The 19,045-nt window shown below is 46.7% G+C and overlaps 1 protein-coding gene across 3 annotated transcripts in view; it reads right to left on the bottom strand.

Annotated features, from left to right (window-relative positions):
• The window catches only part of SCUBE1 (signal peptide, CUB domain and EGF like domain containing 1), a 257,400-nt gene that overhangs the window by 38,217 nt on the left and 200,138 nt on the right, over window positions 1–19,045 (bottom strand). For all 3 annotated transcript variants that reach the window (XM_020982814.2, XM_020982816.2, XM_020982815.2), the window contains 2 exons: window positions 9,754–9,876; window positions 4,079–4,195 (listed from right to left, as the gene is read on the bottom strand). In XM_020982814.2, coding sequence (XP_020838473.1) covers window positions 4,079–4,195; window positions 9,754–9,876 — 240 coding nt within the window. The remainder of the gene's footprint in view (window positions 1–4,078; window positions 4,196–9,753; window positions 9,877–19,045) is intronic.

Below are 19,045 nucleotides of genomic sequence, written 5' to 3'. Positions count from 1 at the left end.
CTATGTCAGCTGCTGTTAGCCTTCATCAGATAGACACGGTGACAGAAACATGGAGACGTGCTTAAAGGCCTTGCCTCTCGGATTCCCGCCTAACTTTCTAGGCTTATTTCATTTGATGCCCTTTCACAAAATCTGCATTCCAGCAAAACTGGCTGAGAAGCTTTCTCTCCGACTTTATGTTCCTTCTTAAGTGTCCCTACCTTTGTAAGGCAGTCCCTCAGCTGTCGCATTCCTGCCTCTCACAATACTTTTCCTCCCTCAAAGCCCATCTCTGGCTAAAGTAAGCCTTTCCAGAACCCTTCAATCAGTTGGTATTCTCTCAAATTACCTTGAATTCACTGACCTGAGTGCCCATTAATCTCACACTCCCACCCCATGGACTGGACGGTTTTTGAAGGCCAGGATTATTTCATTTTGGTCTTTGTATACTTAGGCTGAGTATAGTGCCTTGTATACCAGGCATTTAGTAATTCTTGAAGTGAATAGAACAGACCCAGTCATAAATACCTCTAGGCACACAAAGTCACTCTGATAACCTATACAGTCACAAACACCCCCAGATGACAGACACACACAGACACACGTAGCAACTACAGTCTGACCATCACACCTGTAGCCGCATACATAATCAGACACAGTCATAGAGGTATACAGTATAACCAGGCCCAGTATGCCACATACACACACAATGACAAAAGCCATATGGAAGGGACCTTGGAAATGATAGAGTCCAAGCCCTCAGGAGGAAATAGGCCTGAGGGAAGAAGTGACTTCACTAACTTGGCACAGTGAGGCCAGGTCAAGGTCTCCAGCTCCAGCCATTGTCTAACTACCTCAGCCTTCCAAGGCTAGGGATGTTTCCCCCTCACCAACCCCAGGGTTTAGCCCCAGAGAGAGGACATGGGAGTGCCTGAGGTGCTCTTCCACCAACCCTGTCTTCTCCCCTTTTGCTAGTGCCCAGCTTCATGCTCCAAATCTCTTCCTGCTTCCCCACCCTGGCTTCAACCAGCACAACTGCATAGGAGGCAGACTCCCCACCCCTTCCTCCAACTCCTTCCTCCCATCCCCTCCCCAACCCTGGCTGATTTGCTCAAGACACCAGAATTCTTAGACACAGCTCTGATCCCCCCCCCCCAATACCTAGCTTCTCATAATAAATCATATTCTATTATAATGATGACTTGATTCAAGCCCATTATGGCTTTATATTTTTAAATCATACTTCAAGGGTGGGCAACCTACAGCCTTGAGGCCACATGTGGCCCTCTAGGTCCTCAAGTTTGGTCCCTTGACTGAATTTGGGACTTAGAGGGCCATACCCCTGGCTTTAGTCTGTAGTGTAATTCTTCTCTTTTTTGGACTTAAAAGTACTCCTTTCTTGTTTTCTCTTTTTTTATTTTTAGGCAATTGGGGTTAAGTGAATTGCCCAGGGTCACACTAAAACTATCCGTTTCAAGCTTTAAGAGAGATGCCCCTAGTTAGAGTAAATTAGCGTTTAGGTGAACAAGCCAATATTCACTCCTCCTATGTTGGAGCCATCATGAAAGGTGGAATGAGTAATGGGATCCTGGAGATTGACTACAGGTCTCAGCTCTGAACCAATATCTTAGTCTCTTCAAGCTTGCTTTCTTGTGCCTCAGTTTCCCCTTCTATAAAAGGAAGGGGGTAGGACTTAGATGATCTATAAATTCTTTTCCAACACTTGTGAGCGAGGGCTGCAGGGGAAAGAACGTTGGATTGAAAGCCACAGAATCACAGGGTTTCATAGTTGAACCAACTGTCTCGTTTCACTCATATCTGAATAGACCCCACTCCACAACTCACTGACCAGAGGCCAGCTGCTTCTTTGAAGACCTCCGGTGATGGAGAACTGGCAGACTATTTCCCTTTGGGGCAGCTCTCTCTGTTACATCAGGGTCCCATCTGGCCCTCTCCACCCCCACTCTGCACCCCTGCTGCTCTGCCATCCCTCCAAAGGGATAACAAAGTGCAGTTCGCATGACTGGTGACATCTAGCCTTGTTCCTCACACAGGCCTCTCTTCCTGGTCTAAACAGTCCCAGTTCCTTCATCTGGACTCACGTGGCTTGGTCTCTAATCTCACGCACTGTCCTGGTCCTCAGGATGGTCTCCAGCTTTCCCACACCTTTCTTAAAACACGGTGCCCAGAAGTAATCACAGCATTCCACATGTGATCTGACAGGGCACAGTGGTCAGCCCAGAAGCATCTATGAAGCACCTGCTATGCACCTGGGACTGTGCTAAGCACACGGTGGTAGGATTGTCACCTCTCTGGTGCTAGACACACTAAGCGGGGTAGAGGAGTGGGGCATGGGGAAGGGTTGAGGATTTCTGGGTAGACCTTGTGTGCATAGGATGACCAGATCTTCTTTTGGTACCTGCTACTTGGAATCCCTTTGCCTCCTTCCCCTTCCTCTTGCCATGGCCTTCTTCATTTGCCCCTCTCCTCACGCCTCTCTCCCTCTCCCCTGTGTCACACCAAGGGCCAAACCTCTGTTGCTGTTCTCTAAGGACAGCTCTGATCTGTGTCCTTATCCTCTTGTGGGTTTATTTTTTTTCATGTCTCTCGTTCATGATGTGGTCACAGGCTGTAGCTCTGGCTAAAGTCCCTAGGAAGGCTCTAGAGCTCATGGATTGGCCTCTTTCCTAGAAATCCACTTAGATCTGGGAGTAGGAGATGAGCCATTCTTGGAGCCTAAGGGAACCGGGGTTTGGCCACCGGCCAGTTTTTCACTTCCGTGCCCAGGAGCCCTTGCTTGGACAGGATAATAGAGACATGGACATAACAGATAATGACAGAGCTGGGAGGGCCCAGGAAGAAGAGATCCTTGAGGTCTTCCTCAGTTTGACCTGACCCAAGGGAGCAGTAGGTGCAGGGAGACCCCCTGGGCTTCTCATGACTGGAACAGGCTCCCAGAAGGATGAGTGGGGGGCAGGGAAAGCACTGATCAGGAGAAATGATGGGCAGGGGGTAAAGGTATCAGATGATTTAGATTAGGTTAGGGTGGGCTCCATGGCCCCCCACCCAAACAAACAAACAAACCTGGCTCAGGGCTGGGTCGAGAGGGTTCTAGACATGAGCTAAGAGATTTGGATTTGAATCTTGGCTCCTTTAGGCACTGTGTGACCATGAGAAAACTGCTTAACCTTTGTGGGTCTCAGCTTCCTCATCCATAAAATGGAGATTAACATATTTGCTTGACCTACTTTATAGGATTGTTAGGAGGAGAGCACTTTGTGAATCCTAAAGTGCTATTTAAATGAGAGCTATTATTATGATCGTTGTTGTTATTATTGCTGTGTCCTTCCCCCTCTTCCTTTCCCTTGCCTTTGGGTCTGTATTCTCTACCATGCTTGCTTTGAAACGATCACTGTCTCAACCAAAAGTCATCTAGCTGTCTGAAGTGATCCCTACCACAGAGACCTTACTAAGGCCTCTGTCAATGACTTAATGGATTTGTATGTCAACAGTAGGTAGATTTCCTAACCCAAAACAAGAAGCTCTAATGGTAGATCTTCAGGGCTTGTTGTTGGCCAGTGAGGGAGTTGTTTTGGATCCAGGACACTTCCCTGGAGCCTTTAAATCAATTTGTCCATCTACTTTGGGGTCTGGCGCTACCTCACCAGTGTTCCCTGCCCCTCTTGCCCCTTCCCTCAATACCTTGACTGACATTACCATGAAGGATGCATTGAAATAGAACTATGAACTGTTCGAATGGAAAGTGGACCTTAGAACATAGAACATGGAACATTAGAGCTAGAAAGGGCCTTAGGATGAACAACATTGCAGCTGGAAGGATGTTTAGGGATTGTTTAGGGTAATCTCTTCATTTTACAGATAAGGAGACTCGGGCCCAGAGACAGGGAGTGCCTTGCCCAATATTAATTTAACTTCTGATTTTTAAAATGTGTTCGCGATGTTATTTAATCGCTGCTTAATTTCTTTACCCCTTGAGGCCGCTGCTGCTTGCCCAGTTGCCTAGCCTACTTCCAGAAGGATCAGCCGCCCATCCCTCCCTCACCCCCCACCCCTTGCTAAAGAAGGAGCGACTCCAAACCTCCACAGTGGGTCAGGCCATACAGCGTGTAGCCTCGGTGACACAGGCACTCAAAGCTGCCTGGGGAGTTGATGCAGGTGTGGTCGCAGGTCCTCTCGAAGGAACACTCGTCTATGTCTGGGTGGGGGAAGGGAAGGGAGAAAGGACTGGTGAGGACCTCTGAATCATCGTCTCAGAGTCGGTCCAATGGCGGACCCCTACCTGAAGAAGTGCCCTCTCTTCCGGTCTTTGCTTGACAACCCCTGCCCCGGTGAGGAGGCACACGGCAGCCTCTTTTATTGAACTGCAGTGGGCTTCCTTCTAACGTTTCTCCATTGGTCTAATCCTCCTCCGTAGGACAACTTCTTAGATACTTATTCTCATGGAGTCTCAGAGTAGGATGGGACTTGAGGCTACCTGGTCTATAACCTGTATCTGAGCAGGAATCCTCTCATAGTTAATAAGCCATCAATCAACAGGCATTTATTAAACACCTCCTGTATACCAGCCACTGGGCTAAGTTCTGAGGATACAAATGCAAAAGTGAAAAAATTCCATGCCCTCATTCGTGAGCCTCATGGAGCTCATATTTGAATTGGTGAGAAATCATGTACATATATACAAGTGTATACAGAACATGTACAAAATGAACACAGGGTAATTGGGGTGGGGCACTAGTAGCTGGGAGGATCAGGAAAAACTTCACGGTGGGGCTGAAGGAGAGTTTTTAAGGAGATGAGGGATTTCAAGAGGTAGGAAGGAGGAAGGAGAATCTTCCATGCTTGAGGGGCAGTGAGTGCGAAGGCATGGGGACAGGAGAGGCCAATAGGGCAAGACTAAAGTATGTAAGGAGATGGGAAATGTAGGAAGGGTCTGGCCATGAAGAGTTTTCAGTGCCATACAGGAGGGTTTATATTTGATCCCAGAGGTAATAAGGAGCCACTGAAGTTTATTGGGTGGGGGATGAATGGCCAGATTTGCACATTATGGACATCCCTTTGGCAGCTGCGGGGACAATTAAGTGGAGCAGTGAGAGTGACCAGGCAACAATATGCCATCTAAACCCTGCTTGAGGAATTCCAGTGACAAAGAGATTCTTGGACGATGCACTCCATCGCTGAGCATCTCTTATTAGAAAAATCTGCTGTCCGGCTGAAATTAGCCTTCTTCACTTCCTACCCTTCACACCTACCTGTATCTCTATCACACTGGCTTGCACGTAGCAGACACCTAAGTGTGGTGAATTAACCAGAGTTGGGCCGGATGTTCAGGAGTTCAGCCACTAGGTGGCAGTGCAGATTGTAAAATCAGGCTACTTGGCCACATTTGGACTTGGGACTGTCCAGGTTTCAGATTCCTTACGATATACAGAGTCATATACTATAATATACAGAATCATAGATTTGGAAGTGCAGGAGACCCTCGCACACTTACAGAATTAGAGAGTTGGAAGGGGCCCGCTAAAGGATTCCCTGCTCCAATACACCAGACAAATGCTCCAGCCTCTACTTAAAGACCTTCCGGGAGGGTGATCCACCCCCTGGAGGCAAGTAATCCTACCACTGGACAGCTCTCATTCTTCTGAAGTTTTTACTGATGTCCCACCTAAGGTTTCCTCTTTGCCACTTCTCCCCATTGCTCCCAATTCTGCCCTTGGGCCAGAGAAAACGAATCCCCAGGCTAATTATGCCTGGGTCCTTCAACAGATTTTCGAAGATCCTTCACCGTCATGATAGCCTTGTTGTGGACACTGTCGCTTTTCAACATCCTTTGTAAGCCTTGGCACTCAGAGCTGAAAAATGCTAGAGATGAGGACTGACAAGGGCAGAGCTCAGTGGGAATATTGCCTCTGTTTTGCTGGAAGTTCTGCTCTTAAGGTAGCCCAAGATTCTTCTAGCTTTTATGTCAGCCACATTCTATTGCTAATTCATGTTGAGCTCTTCTTACTGGGCACTGAAACCCCCCAGATCTTTTTCAGAACTACTGATGTCTATCCAGGCCTCCTCCTGTGTAAAGCTGACTTTTTTTTAACTGAAGTATAAAAAATGTAAAAGCTAGTCTTAGCTTGAGTCAGTAAACAAGACCGGATTTTGCCCTGAGGCTTGCTTGGGGAGCCCTTCCTAGTAGCCTGTCAAGATCCTTTTGGAGCCTGACTGCCATCTAGTGTGTTAGCTTACCCACTCCTAGCCCTCACCCCACCCCGGCGTTGTCATTTGCCAGTCTGACAAACATGCCACCTGTACGTTTTTCTGAGTTGTTCATAAAAATGTCGAACAGCAGCCTGGGGCTAATCCCTGGGGCCCTCCTCTGGACACCTTCTGCCACGCAGACATCAAATCATTGGCAGCTGGTTTTTGATTCTGGTCATCCCACCAGCTCTGAATCCCTGTGATTGTATTGCCCTCTGGTTCAGTGTGGTCTAGGGCTACTGATCTGCACATAAGGATCTCTGTGGCAGGTGCATATTGGTTTAGTTGTAAAATATCATATTACCTAGGCTTTGTTGTATTTCTATTTATTTTGTTAAATATTTCTCAGTTTAATTAAGCTCCCAGTTTATTATGTATTTCCCAGTTTAATCTGGGTTGGGCCACACTCGAGTATTGTAGGCTGTGGGTGTTTGACACATCTGATCTGCTCCATACCTCTCCATCTTCTCCACAAGAATACAATAATGTATTTGATCAAAAGTTTTGCTGAAATCTAAGTAAATTATATCTATGGCTATATATACATACATACATACATACATACATATATATATATATATATATATATATATATATATATATATATATATATATATATATATATATATATATATATATATATATATGCCTCTATCATCTATCTATTCATCTGTCTATCTCTCTGTCTCTCCATATGTGGAGAAAATTGAAAATCCTCAGGGAGAAGCACCTTACCCAGGCTTTGCCCGGGTGGCCAGTGGAAGAACGCTTTCCTTGGATGGTGCCAAATGTCATTTGTTTTTAAGGCCATCGTGGAGAAAGTGCCAGTGGGATGTGGGTTCTGACACTCTACCTCTGGGCCTCTGTTTCCCCAACTGTAAAAAGAAGAGGTTTGACTAGATAGTGTTTCCGAGCCCTGCTGGCTCTAAGTGCCTTTGATTCCATGAAAATCCAAAGACAGTCCTGAGAGCAATGTTTAGGGATTGATTTGAGAAAAAGCCATCCTCGTGAGCCGGTCTGCATGTACTGCCACTAGGTGGTGCTCTTGAGCCATCAGTGCCAATTTCACCACTGTCCAGTGATACTCAAAGCTGGAAGGCATCTTGAGCTGATTGAGGCTTCATGTTAACCCCTTCATGCTGAAGAGGAGGAGAGTCAGATGCAGGAAACAGTGGCAGGGCAGCAGCCTGATGGCTTCCACCAGAGAACAGCTCTGGGGGAGGGAGGTCATTCCACTGGTCAAGCACACTGTTTCTTGTGTGGGGCTGTGGGTTAGGCACATGCCAGTGCCCACCACTAAGGATCTTCTAGGCTTTTCTGGGTGGTGTGGGTAGGGGAAGAGATAGGACCAGTACACAGAAAAGTAGGGAGAATTCCAGATAAGGCTCTCTAGGGCAGTCTGAAGAGGAGAGATCACTTTCAGCTGGGAGGATAAGACAAAACTTTATGGAGAAGGTGGTTCTCAAGCAATTAAATCCAGTTCAATTCCATAATGCTTATTAAGTGCTTCCAGTTCACAGAGCTTTGTAGTAGATGATAAGTGAGATGCAGAATTTGGGTAAGATTCTGTTATTGCCTTCAAGGAAGTTATAGGCCAGAAAGAGGGTTGGATGCAACACAGTTAACAGTAATTTATTAGAATGGGATTTAGCATATGATAAATTCAATTAAAAATAAAAATTTTCAAAAGGAAAAAGATTCAAGGAAGGAGGGATCCAGGAAGAATTCATGGAAGAATACTGGAACTGGGCCTTGAAGGAAGAGAAGGATTTCAATAGGTGGAGACGAAGAGGGAGTGTATTCTAAGCATGGGGAGGGAAGGAGGAAGGGCTATAGTAATGTGTATAAATGGGAGATGGCAGAATGGATTCAGGGAATAGCTAGGAGTCTAATTTGACTAGAACATAAGAGTAGGTAAAGGGCTAATAGAAAATGATCCTGGAAAGGTAGGATGAATCCAGATTGTGGAGGGCTTTGAATGCCAGGAAGGATGAATTTAGGGAACAGTGAATTGTCCCCATTCTTTAACAGGCTAACATCTCAGAATTGTTGGCTAGTGGCCCCTTCAAACCTTGGAGCCAGAATCTCCTGCCACCTGAGGTACCGGTGAAAATATTTCTTTCCATTAATTCATTAGAGATCAAGGTTGGGTTTTTCCAAAGGGTTAAAGGAAAATAAAGGTAAATCAAAAGCTTCAGGATAATGTAAAACATGAAGCTGATGGATTTCTAGAGCATGAGAGTCTTCTCAGAATCCTGGAATGTCAGTGATGTAAGTGTCCTTAGGAGCCGTCCTTAGGAGCCCTCTAGTGCAAGATATACTTGAAAAAGAACGTGTTCTGTAACCAGCCTGATGACACATCCCCCTCCTAAATTGGGGTTATAATTTAGGAAGGTCATGGATAAAGAGGATGGCCACCAGGGAAGGCCAGCCAGGATGGGCCAGGCCTCAAGCAGGCCTCCAGCTTGAGGAAATAATTGGAGGAATAGGAAATGTTTAGGCTGGAGGTCTGCAAGCAGGGTTGTGGGGGGAGAAATTCAAACTTAAGTACTGCTTGGACCAGATTCTCGGCCCGGCCCCCCTCAGCCCTGTCCTTTTGCCTCTAGGGTGCCATGACATTATGTACTTCATGTCTTCTTCTTCTTAATATTTTTGTAAGAACCAAATGGGCCCTGGTATGAAAAGAGCTTTGTAAAGTATTCGGGGCTCTGAGTTATTATTCCTGGGGCAGTGAGAGTGAATGAGGGTCTCATGGCAAACTTCAGACCTTCAGGTAGCAAAGAGAGACCCTACACTATGAATCACTTCATTACCACAGAGCCAAGTGACAGGGACTTCTAAGGGTCATCTTGTACTCATCACCGTAAAGAAATTGGATCAGGAGCCACACTAAGAGCAGACGCGTTTGCCGCCCTTTGAGGCTTGTCTGGTCCTTATCCTGGGCCACGTTCTCAGGACTGAAATCCGGAAGGGACCTGTGACAGTGCCTTGTCCAGCTCTCTCAGCTGAGAGGGGGAGGGGCTGACCCGGCTCACAGAGGCAGGAAGCAACAGAAATGCCGCAGACCCAAAGGCTCTCCCCCACCAGGCTGCCATCCTCAAGCACGAGGTCCCCGGCCCTCTTAGGAGGCTGGTGCAAGGTCCCAAGCCGGTTGGGAGGAGAAGCTGCAGCACTGTGGCCTGTGCCTTGGGCCAGGACTCAATAAGCCTCCGTTTGAGTCTGGGTCTGCGGTTCATTCCGTTTGTGACCTTGGGCAAGTCCTTTCCTTTCTCTCGGTCTCAGTTTTGTCTTCCAAAGTAAGGGGTTAGATTAGCTGGTATCTAAGGTCCCAGCTTGTTCTAAATCTTATGGCCTCTGAAGTCTCCTCTGTTTGATTCATTGCCAAGCAGAGCCCCTCCCCCAACAGCACTGCCTGACTCAGTTCTCCCTCTTCGGTACCGTCGGGCACAGGGGAGTGTGTAAGTCACCAGCACAGCTGGACAGAAGGAAGGTTTTAGAAAGAATTACCTTGACAGGTTCGTTCATCCGTTAGAAGCTTATAGCCTTTCTGGCAGCTGCATTCAAAGCTGCCTACTGTGTTCCTGCAGAAATGGTCACAGCCTCCACTGTTCACCAAGCACTCGTCGATGTCTACAGGGAGCAAAGAGGAAAAGTCAGTTCACAGGAAAACCAGAGACACATGAAATGTGCCTCCCCCTCCCCCATCCCCACCCTAGGGTCAGCACCAGCCCCCTAGCCTCGTATTCTAGTCACCAAGGTCATCAAGTATAAGCCCTTCGTTTCACAGATGATAGAGTCGAGTCCCAGTGGGGCAGACTAGAGCCCACACTTTGCTGCACTCTCTGCTTCCTCCAGAATGCACAGCGACTTGGGAAGAAGGGATTGTGGGCCCCAGAGTTAGAGGTGTGCTTCACTGAATGAGGCACATTGGCCTTAGATTCCAGAGACCTGGGGTCTAGTCTCGGCTCTTCCACCTAAAGTGGAACCAGTGGGACCAGGGGGTGGGGAGCTGCTGTCTAATACTAGAAGTGGCAGATGTTTGCAGGAGCCCCTCGTTCTGCCACCCCTTGGCAGCTCCAGGAAACCTGGCACAGTTCCAGTTAGTCTTCTGAAGTACCAGAAGGGAAGGGTGATGGGGGTCGACCTTTCTCATCGCATCGGCATTCGATGCCTTCCCAGCTTTCCGGGACAGGCTCCTCTGAGCCTAACTCTGAGAGCCGAGGCCGCAGATGTGTTCTCTGAATGGAAGTCAGCTCCTCTCTATCCTATGGCCACTTCCTTTCTGTGGGTGTTGGCTTGGCCTCCTTGTTTTTGGGGTCTGTCTTTGTGTTTGTTGGAGGGGGGTCGCTCAGAATCACAGAATGTCAAAGCCAGGAGGAACTGGAGAGACCATTTCATCCCAATCCTGATTCTACAGGGCAAAGAGGTGGGATAGTGGAAGTGATTTGGCTCCATTCACTCAGGTGGGACGTGGCAAAGAGAAAGCATTGCCTGGGTTTTCCAGCTCTCACAAAGTCAGTGACACTTTGTCCTTGACAATGCCTTCTGAGCCTTTTCTATTCTTTTAGGTGTTCCTGCATCAGAGGTTGAGGAACCCTGACACCATAGAAGCAATTGAGATGCAAATATACTTCTTAATTCATTCATCAAATTGTTCTTAATGAGAAGTATGTGCATAGTATATATGCAGCTTGTACTACCTCATAAAGCTAGCTAAGTTAACCTGTGTCAAATATCTCCAGAGTGCGACAAGACAAGAAGTAGTGTGGATCGGGGTTGGTCCTGGAGCCAGGACACCCAGGTTTCAATCCAATTGATGACACTAGCTTTGCGACTTCAGGCCCAGTGCGGAATGCAGCCCGGGAGAACCTTTGGCTTTTGTGGCTGCCTGGTGACCTGGTAGACATGAGCAACTCTTTGTCATGTCTCAAATCCAGTCTCACTGAGCATGTATGCTCAAGGCACTGTGATGTAGACATAGGAGTCTAAAAGGATTCCTGCCCTCAAGAAGCTTACAATGTAGGGAGAAAAGAGACATCCTGGCAAAGAGAGTAAGGGAGGATCTTATAATGAGGACCAAACAAATGGGATAGAAAATAAGAGCCAGAGGGGGAGTAAGGGGGGGAAGAGAGAGGGAGAGGAGGAGTTAGGGAGGATAAAGAGGGAGGGAGGGAGAGACAGAGACAGAGGCTGAGATAGAGACAGAGACAGAACACACATACACACACACACATGCACAGATCGATCACTATGTTTAAGGAGGGCTTCACCTGCTGAATTCCTATTCCTCTTTTAAAGTCCAAACCAAAGGCACTTCACCAGGAGGCCTTCTCCATCACCTCCATCACCAGGTCATTAGTGACCTCTCCCTGAGACAGACACTTGGCATGTTTTAGTACTTATACCGTGAACTATAACTCAGATTAGGGTTAGTGCACCAAACTAGCCCTTGAACTCTATAAGGTAAGGGACTGTGTCACCCACAGTGCTCTGCATACAGTAGACACTTGGGGGGAGTCATGGCTCACATCTCACTCTTCTGTCCAGCTTGTCCTCGTCGACTTCTCCCTCCCCTACTCCTCTGACTTTGACCTGAATCGTGTTCCCCTCTCCTCCCCTCCTCCCTTCCTCTGCTTTAGGTGGTCCCTCTACACCTCTCACCTGGGTAATTGCCCAGGGTGACACAACTCATGAGTGCTGGAGGCAGGCTTCAAACCTAGATTTTCCCAGCTCCCAGACTCTGTGCCCTAGCCAGCAGCCACACTGCCTCTGGTTGAGGATTTTGAAGAAGGGGGTTTCTGTTCAAGTACAATTTGAGCCAGAGGACCTAGGAGGTGCCTTCTAACCCTTTGAGTCTGTGAACCTCCATCTTCTCATTTACAGAGCAGAAATAACAGTCCCAGAGTCACTTGTTTTACCGGATCATTGGGAGGATGCAGTAAGATGACATTGGAGCGATTTAGAACCATAAAGTGTTGTGAATGCTGCTGCTGTCTTTCCCATTATGTTTGTTACATTTTTGGTCCTGCTCTTTTGTCAACAAGGTCTTCTCCGCCAAACACTGTAGGATGTCTGTGTTGGGACTTCCTTCTGAAACTTGGACCTTCTGAAATGTACAGGATGCAACCACTAACTGTGAAAACATTTGGAACAACCCAGAGGCCTGAACCACCTTCCTCTGTTTCTTTCCATTGGCTGTGGCAGCACCGACAGGGAGGAGGAAAATGATTTCCCTCAGTGGAGAAGACAGAGAATGGGGCATTTCACAGGAAAACACTCGGCTCCCAGCCTTCTCATGCTACAATTGGTTTGCATAAATTCCATCCTCTCCCCACCTTTCCCAACTATTTTTCTTTCCATGGCTATAAATATTGTTCTGTAGGAGGCATGTAAAATAACAAATCATTCTTCTCAGAAGAAAAGGAGGAGGGAAGGTAAGGGGGAAAGGGAGGTGCCCCAGTTTCCATTTGCATGATTTAACCATAGGATTTCAGAGCTGGAAGGAACGAACCTTAGGGGTTATTATCTAGTCCAAGCCTCCCATTTTACAGGGGAGGAAACTAAGTCCCAGAGTTCCCTGGTGACTTGACCAGAGTCATATGTATAATAATAGACCTAGGACTAGCCCCCAAGGCTTAGGACTCCACTTCTAGTTCTCTTGTTACTGTTGATTCTCCAACCTTTGTGTGTAACTGAGGGACTGCTGGGCCCAGGACTGTCCCAAAGCAAAGCCATGAAGGAGGTCATTTGTTGTAGTCTCACAGTTGTAAGGGGCCTCAGAGGTTGCCTCATTGAGTCTATCTTTGAGCAAGGATCAGCTCGACAGCATTCCTCAGTTGTCTCCTGGAACATATCATTCTACCTCTGTACAGCTCTTAACAACTTCCTTAACTTAAGGAAGTTATTCCTTAAATTTAGCCAATACCTGCCACTCTGAAACTTTCTTCCACTGCTCTTAATTCTGTAATCTGAGATCAGACAGATTAAATACAGTCCCTTTCCCAAAGAGAGCCCTTTGGATCACTGAAGACAGTGAGCATGTCCTCCCAAAGCCTTTCTTCTCCATGCATCCTTGTCTGGTGGAGTCTTCCTTCCTCTTGCCCTCCTGATGCTCTGCCTCTAAATCCTCTGTGTCCAGTGGGATCGTCGTCTGGGATGGTTGGCATGGATCCCTGGAGGCTGGGAGTCAGGAATCGGGGCTTCGTCGCAGACTCACTTGCTGATGGTGAATCCAGAATGTTAGCATTGGACTGAAACAGGGCCTCTTCTGTGACCTTGACATGATCATCCAGCCTCTGAGTAAACACCATTGATGTAGCTCTCTCAGGCACTTAAATGTTCACAAAGCCTTCAGATGCAAGTAGGGGACATATGGTTCTCCTTGTTTCACAGGTAAGGAAACAGAGGCCCAGTGAGAGGACGTGCTTGCCAGTGTCTCATAGATGCTTGGAGCCAGGACCTGAGCTCTCAGAGGTTATGTTGTCCAACACCTCGACCAACTGAAGGAACCCCTTGTAGAAAACTCTGGGCCCAGATGCCCCTCACTGAGTGGGAGGAGAAAAGAATAGCAATGGGCCAATCTCCCCTCCCACACTGTGGGCAACATAGACCTAGGTTAGGCCGTCCAATTCCCTGAGCCCCCTTCTTTTGACAATGTGGAGCAGTTTGGCTGGTACAAATCAGACAGGCAGCACAGAATTGAATCTGACTTTATAGTTTCTTCACCATTTGCTTTCAGTCTTGGTACACTCTATATGGGGTAATGGAATAGCCTAAGACTCAATCCTGAGCCCAAAGAGACTCCTGTGAAAAGCTTCTCCCTCCCAAAGGCAGTAGTCACTGGGCTGTAGTGGAAAGGATTCCTGGCCATGAACATAGAAAAGTCCTTCTACTGGAACCCTCATGAACTGGGTGACCCTGGGCAAAACACTTCTATCACTTGGGGTTTCAGTTACTCCATTTGTTAAATGAGAGGGTTGGATGATATGGTCTCTAAGACCCCTTCCTGGTCTGATATTGGTAGTTCTGAAACCTAAGACCAACACTGAGCACCATTATCTCAGGCTTCCTAGACTCAAGCATTAACCCTGTTGGCCACTTAGCTGCTCACACCAAATACTCCCCGTATGTCAACTAGCACGCTGTGAGTACAATGCCTGGCACAGAGTAAGCACTTAATAAATTCATTTCATTCATTCACCTGCTCATTCATTTACTCACTCATTCCAAATAACATCCTGTCTCTATAGCCACTAAATCATTCACAAATTAGCATCCTTCCTATTCCATGCAGCTAGGATAAGAAGGGGAGGTAGCAATTGGGGGAAGGAAATCCTTGCATCAAATATCCCATGGAAGTCTGATAACCAAGGTCTTTAGGGAATTAATACGTGTATAAAGTCAAGAGTATTTTCCAATGGACAAGATGTCAAAGGACATGAACAAACAGCTCTCAAAAGAATTACAAACCATTAACAACCATAGAAAAGATTGTTCCAAGTCACTAATAATAAGAGAAACACACAGGAAAGCAACTTGTGGGTTTTACCTTGGAGTTACTGGGCAAATTGGCAAACATGCCAAACGATGGAAATGATCAATATTGGAGGGGCTACAGACAGATAGGCATACTAACACACTATTGGTGGAGCTGTGATTTGCTATAACCTTCTGGAAAGCAATTTAGATGTTAGAAACTGACTAAAATGTCCATATTTGATCCAGAGGTCCTACTGCTAGGCATAGACTCCAAGGAGTTCAGAGACAAATAAAAATCCCACATGTACCAACATCCTCATGCTTTTTAGGGTAGAAAAAAACCAGAAAGAAAGCAAATGTTTATTGATTGGGAATGGCTGTGCCAATCGTGGAATGTGGATATATTAGATATAAGAAAGAATTAATTTAAGGGATACAGAAAAGCCAGGGAAGGAAAGAGAATCAGGGAAATAGCATAGACAATGATCACATCTATGTCTGTGGGAAGAATGAAAAACCAAAAGGGAATGTGGTGTTCATTATAATGACCAAGACTGGTCCTGGGGAGGAGCTGAGAAAATGTATGTCCTCTTCTCCCTTTGCAGAAGTGGAGGGAGCGTGGGCATGAAATCTTCCATAGATGTCACTTGGTGTGCTGGTCTACTTTGTTCCCTTTCTTGTTTTAGTCTTTGTTACAAAGGGTGGTTATGGGGGAGGGGGCTATCTTGGAAATAAAGGTGATAGAAAAAGCCAAGATTTCAATGACCATTTTTTTAAAAATGAGAGGGTTGAGATAATTTCTCATCTCTCTCTCTCTCTCCTTCTCTGTCTGTCTGTCTGTTTCTCTCTGTCTCTCTCTGTCTCTCTCTCTCACATACACACACACACACACACACACACACACACACACACACACACACACACATATGGAATCCAGCCTTCCTGAGTCATTGGGAAATTCTCTATCCTTCTATACCCACACTACTTTTTACTACTCATCATGATGGTTTCTGCTGCTGCTTCTACCACTAAGCCATTTTGAGTTTTGTTATGATTATCCTTAGAAATCTTAATGATTTGCACTTGAGAAATAGCATAAAAGACATTTATATTAATAATAACTGACATGCAGATAATTATTTATATATAGTAACAAGTAGCAGAAGTGGCCATGAACCTAGATCTTCGTGACTCCAGGTCCCTCCAGGCTGTCTCATTACTCAGCCATGCTGCTTCGTTGTCAAGAACCAGAAAAGGCGGGAGCTCTTTCCTATTGCAGGAGTGAAAGATGATAACAGATGGACAGATCAAGGCTTCCTAGTACTAGTGAAATATTTGGAGAATAAATAGTAAGACCTTCAAGAAGAAGATCTCCAGTGCATTGGGTAGACTTTTCATAGGAAATTGATGGAAAGACACATAGGCAAATCATACAGACCAAGAAGACATATAGAGGTTTTGATCTGAATTCCATGAGGTCTTGCTCACACCAATGAGATTGTTGGTCGACTGAAATATCACAGAATAATAATGAAAAACCCAGTTGGTTTTATGAGGGGACTGGTAGGTTCTCAGGTGTTATTGATGGGTGGCCCAGGAAATTTGTTCCCTGTAAATCCAGGTGTGGCAGATTAGCATCTGTGGCTCAGGCTTAACTGGGAAATTGCAAAGATAAAAGAAGAAAGAGAAGTCAGAGAAGGACACAGTAAGGACCTGCCTCCACCTGCCTGAGCCTAGATCTGCTCCAGGAGTGCCTAGCAAAGCTATGTACTTTGGATATCCAAGGGACCTTAGAAACAAGAGATTAGAGGACTCATTCACTCCATTCTTACCTGCCAAACTCATCTGAAAGTTGGGTGAAATAGTGGAATGGCCAGTGTGACTGCCCTGCCCAATTCCTTTGAGTTGGCTCCCAGAACTAATCTGACTAATGCTCCTCTCATTTGGCAGGATTGAAACCTACTCTGGACCAATCTGGAGTAATCACACTTCACTTGGGCAGCCAGCTTCTCTGAGATTGCGTCAGATCCCTGCCTTTTGACCAGGTCTCAGCCTTGTCCAAAATCTCGGCTGTGCAGCCCCTTCAGCCTGGGTAACAGGGATACCTGATGCACTAGACAGCGGAACTGAAGTCCTACAAGATCTTACTAGGCTGGAACTATGGGACAAATCTAACAAGATTAAAGTGATAGGAGGGGCTGTAAATTCTGAGTGAGGTCACAGGATTTGAGCAGGGAAGGGCCTTGCATCAGGATCAAGAGCTGGGAAAGACCTCTGAGATTGACTCTTTATGATACCAATGAGGGAAGAGAAGGGACAGACTCCAGGGTATAGAGTCAAGAGAGGGAAGAGCCCCCAGCCATGCCCAGGCTGGGAGGGCTGCGATCAGCCAAAAAGTTCACTCGAAAGAGATTTTAGTGATCTGCAGCTTCAGTTTGCCATCATAGGGTTGACCATTCAAAGGACAGGGTGTAGGGGAGATTCTCAGTCAGGTGGGGTTGGGCTTGATGACCTCTGAGGACCCTTCCAACTCCTTTGAATCTCCCCTCAAGGAGAATCTAGCCCCATGAAGGCCGCAGCAGTGGGATCTGTCTCTGCTATTCTATGATTCTCCCCTCTCCAGCTCATCTTTCACAGTTACTAAGTCAGCAAAGATTTAAGTGCCATTTTGTAGCAGGCAGAGTGCTAAGAGCTGAGGATACAAAGAGAGGCAAAAATGGTCCCTGCCCTCTGGGAGCTCGAAGTCTAATGAAAGGGACAATGTGCAAAAACGACCTAGAAACAAGATGTCTATGGGACGTCTAGGAGACGGGCCCAGGTGAGTGCACTGGCAACTGAGAAAGACTTCCTGCCCAAAGTGGGATTTTCATTGAGATGTGAAGGAACCAAGGAAGCCAGAGATGAAATTGAGGAAGGAAAGAGTTCATAGCTACCATAGGCAAAATCTCTATTTTTTTTCCCCTGAAATTTACTTCTATTAGCTACAAACAAAAATAGGCAAACCACAAACTCTAGGATTTGGGCTAATTTTCTATGAAAATTCTTGGCTGTAAATTATGGATATTCTTAATGAGTAGCATATTTTTCTCTACATTTCTTTCTTCTTTTTTTTTTCTTAGCAAGGCAATCAGGGTTAAGTGACTTGCCCAGGGTCACACAGCTAGTTAAGTGTCTGAGTCTGGATTTGAACTCAGGTCCTCCTGAATCTAGAGCTGGTGCTCTATCCATTGTGCCACCTAGCTGCCCCCTTTTCTCTACATTTCTTTGGAAAACTCATCTATTCTTACAAGTTTAACTTCTCTCTCTCTCTCTCTCTCTGTGTCTGTCCTTTGTCCTCTCTTGTCTTTCCCTTCTCCCTCTCCCTCTTTCTCTCCCTCTGACTCTCTCTCCCCACCCCCAGCTCTTCTCCTCTTCTCTCTCTGTCTCACAAAACCCTCTTCTGACCCTACATCTTATCCTGGCAGTGACTGGCCCTGACATTTTGAAAGCTCTGGCAGTTCCTGCCAGGCTAGAGAGGCCTTGAGTGCAGACTTGGGTGCCAACTGTTGACAGTCATTCCAGCCAAGTACAGAAGGGCTCCCCACTGGATGACTTGTCCCCAAGCAGTGCATTCCTTGGTCATGGAAATCCATGAAACAGATACAACTACCTAATCCTGAACGGTCATCGTGAACGGATGTGCCTTGCATGCCTGTGGTGATCACATTAGAGCACCAGCAAGGGGGCACGGGGGCTGAAAGGTCCTGCATCTCGTAGACAGTTTGCAAACACTAACAGCGCTGGGTATCTGTCATGCTCGATCCTCATTCAGGGACTTCATTGACGTGCTTCTGGTGGAACAGAGGCCTCGATTGTCTCACTGTAAATGACAGGAAGACACAGAGGCGGCGGCACTAAGTGGGAGGACTGTGCACAGGTTGGCAGAGGAGGAGATTAAAGAGGCTGAAATGGTCTGTGTCATCTCCTGCCCACATGACAAAAAGCACAGTTTTATGGCACATTCTGACACCCGACTTGCAGTCGTCACAGTGAGGGCAAGCAGACGGACCCGCTGATGCCAGTGCCTGCAGCTTGTGGTTCAGCACTCGGGGCAGAGATTGAAGCAGGAGGGGAATTCCCAACAAGAAGGCAATGCAAAGTTGGCTGTGCAAGAGGATGGATCATAGGGCCATCAACTTGGGCCTGCAGGGGTCTCACCTCCTTTTTAATAGAAGAGGAAACTGACGCACAAGGAGGCAAAGTGATTCGGTCAGGGTCACCCAGGCAGCACGCATCTGATACGGATTTGAATCCAGGATCTTTGCCTTCAGAGCCACAGCTC

This window comes from Phascolarctos cinereus, unplaced genomic scaffold (genome assembly GCF_003287225.1).
Source record: "Phascolarctos cinereus isolate Bilbo 61053 unplaced genomic scaffold, phaCin_HiC Scaffold_1;HRSCAF=81, whole genome shotgun sequence".
Taxonomy (NCBI): Eukaryota; Metazoa; Chordata; class Mammalia; order Diprotodontia; family Phascolarctidae; genus Phascolarctos; species Phascolarctos cinereus.
The sequence above is the reverse complement of the archived record's forward strand: the minus strand, read 5'-3'. Positions and strand labels throughout refer to the sequence as shown.